The sequence below is a fragment of the Pyrgilauda ruficollis genome, unplaced genomic scaffold (genome assembly GCF_017590135.1).
Source record: "Pyrgilauda ruficollis isolate IOZ18807 unplaced genomic scaffold, ASM1759013v1 scaffold34, whole genome shotgun sequence".
In the NCBI taxonomy this organism is placed as follows: Eukaryota; Metazoa; Chordata; class Aves; order Passeriformes; family Passeridae; genus Pyrgilauda; species Pyrgilauda ruficollis.
In genome coordinates this window covers 5187563-5194694 of record NW_024524822.1, presented here as the reverse complement: position 1 = coordinate 5194694, position 7132 = coordinate 5187563, and the positions used below count along the sequence as shown (strand labels likewise).

The 7132-nt window shown below is 54.9% G+C and overlaps 1 protein-coding gene across 1 annotated transcript; it reads left to right on the top strand.

Moving 5' to 3' along the window:
• The first annotated feature begins 93 nt into the window (after positions 1-93).
• CDK9 (cyclin dependent kinase 9) lies at positions 94-5488 on the top strand. The gene is made up of 7 exons (XM_041475157.1): positions 94-246; positions 777-858; positions 1277-1367; positions 3180-3346; positions 3539-3710; positions 3793-3941; positions 4850-5488. The coding sequence occupies exons 1-7, from the start codon at positions 155-157 to the stop codon at positions 5213-5215; spliced, it is 1119 nt and encodes a 372-aa protein (XP_041331091.1). The 5' UTR covers positions 94-154; the 3' UTR covers positions 5216-5488.
• The last annotated feature ends 1644 nt before the right edge of the window (positions 5489-7132 follow it).

The following is a 7132-nucleotide window of genomic DNA, read 5'->3' as shown; positions in this document are numbered from 1 at the left end:
GTGCCCCCGGGCCACGAGGGGGGACAACATGGCGGTGGCCCCAAGGACTGCAACACCCACAAGGCCCCGCGCGGCGGCTGGGTCACGTGACGGCGCCGCCGGGCCACGTGGCGGAACGGGCGGGACGCGGTGCTGTGGCAACGGCGCGGCCGCCATGGCCAAGCAGTACGACATGGTCGAGTGCCCCTTCTGCGACGAGGTTTCCAAGTACGAGAAGCTCGCCAAGATCGGGCAGGGCACCTTCGGGTGAGTGCTCGCCGTCTCCGGCCCTCCGTGGTCCGGCCCGGCCTCGGCCTTCCCCGGCCTCAGGCCTGCAGCCGGGCCCAGCCCCGCGGGCCATCGGCGCCAGCCTCGGCTGCTCCTTGCTCGCGTGTCCTTTCCGCGGTCACCCCTCTGCCTTCAGAGAACCAGGCTGGCTCTTGGGCCCTCTTCTCCCCAGCCTGAGATCCTGCTCTGTTCCAGCTCTGGCAGAGCAGAGTTAACCTTGAAAACAGGGTGGGAACCTGTAACTTGGCTCCAAATGTGCAATTTTTTGCTCAAAATGTGTTACATTACTGAAAATCCTTATAAGGCTGCAAGAGCTCTGTGGTGCCTGTTGGTTCAGTGGGTCCTGAGGGCCTTTGGTCCAGGGAATGTGTCTGTATTGGCTCAGCACAGAGTTCTCTGTATGGTGTTTTGGTGTGTCTTGTTTGGCCTTGTTCCTTGTCGGGGCACCTGGCTCCTTTCTCCTTGTGCTGCTCATGGATTTTTTTTTCCTGTTTTTTTTTTTTTTAAAGGGAAGTTTTCAAAGCCAAACATCGCCAGACAGGCAAGAAAGTAGCACTGAAGAAGGTGTTGATGGAAAATGAGAAGGAAGGGGTAAGTGTGGGCATGGCTGGGTTGGGCTTGTTCTCACCTGGGCTGCAAAGGCACGAGGCAGCAGCGAGGGGACTGGGCTGCACGGGATGGCTGCTGGGAAGTGACACTTCCCTTGGGCTTCTCCTCTGGGACCCTGAGCACAGGGCTCCACACTGGCTGAGTTGTGGAAGAGCTGGATGATGTGTGAAGCACATGCTCAAAGGTTGGGGAGAGTTAACAGCTTAAACAGCAAAGGCAGCAGCCAGAGAGGCTGTTCTGCAGCTCGGGCTGGGCTGTAGCATGTCCTGGTGTGAATTTTAGAGGTGAGAAGAGGAGGGCAGGACCTGCCAAGCTGCATGGTCACACCTCTCCTGCTCTCTGGCAGAGGTGGCCTGGTCTCCTGCACCTCCAACCTCCATTCTCTCTTTCCCTTTTCCAGTTTCCCATCACAGCCTTGCGAGAGATTAAAATCCTCCAGCTGCTCAAACATGAGAATGTGGTGAACCTCATAGAAATCTGCAGGACCAAAGGTACTTGGCAGGCTCTCCCTTGTGTTAATGATGGCTTTTCTGAGCCCTGCTGAGCAGGCTGGTGTCTTGTGCTGGGAGTGGAGTGGTCTAGCTGAGCATGGGCCTCTGATCCTGGCTGTGACATGGGGTGACAGGTCACTGATCTTGGAAAAGAGTTTCTAAATGAGTCAGGATGTTGCTGAAGCTCAGCTGGAAAAAGCTGTTGTAGTCCTGCCAGGATATGCCTGTGCCATAGCAGTGAATGCTGCCATGCTGGGAAACTCCCTTCTGAGGGGCTTTAAGTGAACCAGCACTGGGGAGACTGGAGCAGAGGCTCCTCAGCCTGGAGCTGCCCCTCTTGGTTGGCTCGTGATGGTTTCTGGCAGCTCTGAGCAGATGACACAGCTCCAGCTGAGGCTCACTCAGCATCTCTTTCTGTGGGTGATGTAACTGCCTGTGCTGGGAGGGCTGGGACTCCACATGGGCACTTCAGAGCTCTCTTCCACCTCCTCAGTCCCACCTGATGCCATGTGCCCCCACTGCTTCACAGGCTCAGCACACCTGGCCTGGCTCTGTTTACATGAAACTGCTGTATAACATTTGCTAGAGTTTATATGTAATTCTCTCACATGGATTTGTACTGGAAAAATACTTTGGAAAGTGACAGTTGATGTTACAGCCTGCCCTTCTCTAGCCAGTCATGTCAGAGAAATAAAAACAAAACTGACTAGTATCTGGTGTTTTTTAAAAAGTCCAGTCACTGAACTGGCAGAAATGACTGGGCTAGGGATGGGAAACTCAAGATACTCCAGTGCTCAGTTGTGTGTAGATTACTGTCTGAATAGGTATGAGTAAAAACATCAATGACAAGTTAATTTTTAATTCAGTCTGTGATTAAAAGAGCTGTGATGATTGGGTGTCTGGCATACCAAAAGTAAATATTTTTGTAGACATGTCATTTGTTCCCTTTTTATGTTCTGTTTGTATTCCAGTTTTCATCCAAATCTACCTTGACCTCAGTTTGCAGTAGAGTAGAAATGTTTCATTTACTGTTCTCAAACGTGAGGCTTTTCTCTTTTTATGTTGGAAAGGTGTGTTTGAGGCTGTGTCTGTGTGAGGAGCTGCAAACCCAGCGTAGCAGGCTGGGGAGGACAGCAGTGTGCTTCTGTGGGGGCTAAGCTTTTCTGGTCGGAGATGCTGATCAGCAGGCTTTGCTGATTACAACTGATGAAAAATCAGCTTTTCTTTTTAATAACGTTTTGCGTGGGTGCTCTAGGAACAAGATTGAAATCGATTGCTTCACTTAAAGTCTGCTGTCATTGACTTCAAATTGCACTTGGAGTTTTACATCGCTTTGATCCAGATCAGTTCGTTTTTGCAGATCCTGTTTGAGGTTGCAGGAAATCTCACTTTTTAATGTGAGATTAGACAGATTTTCTGTGTTTCTGCATTTTTCCTGGGGCTGTCTGTGGGTGCCTCCTCTATTGCTGGTGCTTGGCTGGCAGCCACGGCTTGCAGGGAGGAAACCCCACAGCCATTATGTGCCCAGAGCAGCACAAAGTGAAACTTTCAAAGGTTGCCATGCCCTTTCCTTGCCTGTCTGATGACATTTGCTGCACCAATCCTCATCTCCTGTTCTTGTGTTGCTAGTTTTTGCTCAGTTCTTCTTTAAAAAGGACCTTGAGGCGTGCAGGCTGTCTGGTTGTCTGTGTTCCTGTGCCCTGAGATTCTGTGTAGGGGGTGTTGTATGAGCTGCAGGGTGGTGGGAGGTGAGAGGAGCTGTGACCCTGTGAAGGGTCCCTCACTGGCAGCCTCTCTGTGCCTCTCCTGCAGCCTCTCCGTACAACCGGTGCAAGGGCAGCATCTACCTTGTGTTTGACTTCTGTGAGCACGACCTGGCTGGCCTTCTCAGCAACGCCCATGTCAAGTTCACGCTGTCAGAGATCAAGAAAGTTATGCAGATGCTCCTGAATGGACTTTACTACATCCACAGGAACAAGGTAATGGGACAGACTTTGCACTGCTCAGAGGGTGGCTTTCCAAGGAGCAGGTAGACACCTGCTCCTTGTTCTTAGCACAGACTGGAAGGAAATCCTTGTTTCCCACCTCTGCAGCCTGAGCACCGTGCTGGTGCAAGACACCCAAGGAGGGCACTTCATTCACTTAACTCTTCAATGTCTGTCCTTGTACAGATCCTGCACCGAGACATGAAAGCAGCGAACGTCCTGATCACGCGGGATGGAGTCCTGAAGCTGGCAGACTTTGGGCTGGCTCGAGCTTTCAGCCTGGCTAAGAACAGCCAGCCGAACCGCTACACCAACCGCGTGGTGACCCTGTGGTACCGGCCCCCGGAGCTGCTCCTAGGTAGGAGGAGCCCTGGGTGGGCTCTGCCGGCTTCTTGGCCCTTCTCGGCCCTCTGGGGGACTAACTCGGCATCTCCGTTTAGGGGAGCGCGACTACGGCCCCCCCATTGATCTCTGGGGTGCAGGCTGCATCATGGCAGAGATGTGGACCCGCAGCCCCATCATGCAGGGGAACACGGAGCAGCACCAGCTCACCCTCATCAGCCAGCTCTGCGGATCCATCACGCCGGAGGTGAGGGAGAGACTGGGGATGGGCTGTGGAGTGCAGGAGTCTGGGCACTCGGGCCTCTTCCTGCCCTGTGTGCTGGCTGCTGTATGCTCCCAGCAGCGGGGTGTGCCTGCTGCTGGCAGGGAGGCTGCAGAATCTCTAGCCTGTGTTTTGGGGTAGTCTCTCAGACAAGCACCCTCAATTTCTGCTTAAAGAAGGGTGGGGGTTTTTACTCTCAGGTGTTTTGCACTGGTCACCTTGAAAAGCCTCTAGAATTCTGTCTTGTGATTTGTGGCATCAGCTCAGCTCTGGTGTGAGCACCCGGCCCCTTCTCAGCTCCTCCTTCATCAGCAGCTCGTCCTGCCCTCTTGTGGAGCAAGCTGAGGGATCTCAGCAGACTGGGATCTGCGGGATGTTGTACTGGCAGCTGCAGAGTCCTCTTCCTGCTGTCAGTCATTATGTAAATACACTGAAGGCGCTTTCTTTGGCAAGTAGCTACCTGCTGTGGTCTCTCCCAGATCGAGATAAGTGCTGGTGATTGCAGCAGGCTTTGCTTTCTAAGGATAAAAGGTGCCACATCCAGGTTATTATTTAGCAATCAGTTTTGTCACTTGATCTTTCTGGATATGGTAGCTGACCTGAACTGTGGTCTCTAGTATTTCTTTGATGGGGGAACCAGAAATCCTTGAGCATCATTTCCACACTGGGAAGACTGTCCTGACTTGCCCACATGTCTCCAGGCCTTTAGTGCCTCTTTGTTGCTGTGAGAACAACATCTGCCAGCTTGGAGGTTATAAAATAGAATTGTTATTTCGGTTTGCCTGGGGGTGTTTGAACCAAAATTGGTTCAAGCCATTTTTGGTTCAAACCACAGGGACCCTTGTCCTTTCCATAACTATTCCTTGCCAACCCCTTTTCCTGCCCCTTGCCAGGTTTGGCCGAACGTGGACAAGTACGAGCTGTACGAGAAGCTGGACCTGCCCAAGGGGCAGAAGCGGAAGGTGAAGGATCGCCTCAAGGCCTACGTCAAGGACCCCTACGCGCTGGACCTCATCGACAAGCTGCTGGTGCTGGATCCCGCGCAGCGCATCGACAGCGACGACGCCCTCAACCACGACTTCTTCTGGTCGGACCCCATGCCCTCAGACCTCAAGAACATGCTGTCCACCCACAACCAGTCCATGTTTGAGTACCTGGCCCCACCACGCAGGAGGGGTGGGCACATGCCGCAGCAGCCGGCGAACCAGGGCAGGAACCCAGCGGCCACCAACCAGACTGAGTTTGACAGAGTGTTTTGACATCCGGAGGGGTCCTGGCTGGGCTTCCCCACGTTAAGTGGGGATGTCGTGGCAAGGTCTTTTTGTCTAGGAAAGGACTTTTTTCAAGGTGAATTGACTGATGGTGTTACCAGAGCTTGGCCATCTCCTCGGCCACCGCAGAGCTGCCTGACTTGGAGAGGTGATACCTGTGAGCTCAACATTGTTTCCCCCCAGTTTCCTGTCGCAGAACTTGTTTTTGCCCCCCAAAAGTCTGTATTGGTTACATTAAACTTGCAGATCAATTGTTATGGATCTGGTGATGGAAAAAGTGTCTCCATCCTGCTGGAGCTCTTGGCAAATGGTACCGGGACTGGCAGGACTGGGAGTAGCTGCCCTGGACGAAGCTGGGCTCTGCTTGGAGACGTCTCAGCTCTCTTGGTCTGTCATAGCTCCTGCATTGTGTATCCTCTGAGCACTGAAGTGTTGGTGAAGGACGAGGCAGGTGCTTCTGAGTCATCAGATGTGTCTTGGGGAAGGCAGAGCCACCCTAGGCAGCATGACTAGCTCTCCCTGGAGACTGGGATCTAGCCTAAAAAAGGGCTTCTTGGGCAAACCAGAGAGGTGGCTGGCAGAGTTGGATGCTCGATGTAGCCGGGAGACCAGGACAGCTGGTCTCTGTGACAGCGCATGGCATCCATGCTTTCTTAATTGCAAACCATGACTGGGAGTCAAATTGGATACACCCAGCCTGCTGCAGCCAAGCACTGCCCTGTGCCTCAGGTGAGACTTGCCCTCCTGCTGTCTGCAGGGATTTCAGGATTGTGTGGCAGGGATGCTCTCTCCTGGAGCTCTTTGCATGAGAGACTAGAACAAGACCACTGCCTCCTTTGGGTACAGTGACTAGCCTGACCCACCGGGTCACCCGTGCACACTTTATGTCAGAACTTGTCAGGATCAATTCATAGGGAGAAGTGGTCCTCCACAGCTGCACAGTGTCCCATGGCTATCAGCTATCAGCTGTAGCCAGCCTTCTCCCTGAGCCCTGTGAATGCCAGGATCCCGGGATTCAAGGGGTGCAGCTGGTGATAGTGTTTGGCACTTGGTAACTTGTCCGTTAACAATTGCTGACAAAAGCGTTGGTAGTGTAAAGTCTCATGAGGAAGTGCTGGTGAGCGGGGCCATTCTCAGGCTTGATGAAATCCATGTACAAGGTAACTCTGTCTTGGTTTGGGGCTCTGAAGCAGTGTCTGTTTTGGGGGGGGCTTCGTATCTTTGGAAAAATAGTCGGTGATGAGCAATAAGCCAGTTGACTTGTGCCATTGTGGATAAACACGGTCCTGTCCCAGACAGTTGGTGTGACCTTCCTGTCCTGTGCTGCCTAAACGGAGGCAGCAGTGGGAGCCTGCAGGACAGCGCCGGGCCTTGCGAGGGCAGTCCGTGTTCGGGCAGCCGGAGAGCCCTGTCCTGCTCCTGGGGAGCTGGGGGGCTCGGCGCCAGCAGCGCTGCCGTCCTTACACAGCAGTACCGCTGCCGCGGGCAGCCCGGGGGCTCCGCTGGCACCGGCCGGGGCGATGCTGCGGGGCGGGGGCTGCGGAGGTCCGGGGGGCCCTGTGCCCCAGCTTGGGGGGTGTAGGGCCATGTCCCTGTGCTGACACACCGAGCGACCTGGGGACGGCCTGTGGCTGATGCTGCGTCCCGAGCGGGGCGGCCGGGACCCCCGTGTCCCTCCCGAGGCGTCGGGACGGGCACGGAGGCGGCGGCCTCACTGCCCCTCACAAAGATGGCGCTTCCGCCTTCCTTATGCGACGTGGCGCGCGCGCGCTGCCCGCTTCAAAGATGGCGGCGGCGGCGGCGGGGAGGCCGCGACGGCCCCGCCCCCTCCCCCCGGCGGCGCGCGCGGGCTTTGCGCGGAGCGGTGCGCACGCGGCGGGGATGGTGGCGCGCGGGCTGCGCGCG

Bases quoted from the DNA above. Each gene is read 5' to 3' on its own strand.
- CDK9 (XM_041475157.1), top strand. From the start codon at position 155: ATGGCCAAGCAGTACGACATGGTCGAGTGCCCCTTCTGCGACGAGGTT. The intron at 1,368-3,179 runs GTACTTGGCAGG...CCTCTCCTGCAG, and splicing joins AGAAATCTGCAGGACCAAAG to CCTCTCCGTACAACCGGTGC. The intron at 3,942-4,849 runs GTGAGGGAGAGA...GCCCCTTGCCAG, and splicing joins GCGGATCCATCACGCCGGAG to GTTTGGCCGAACGTGGACAA.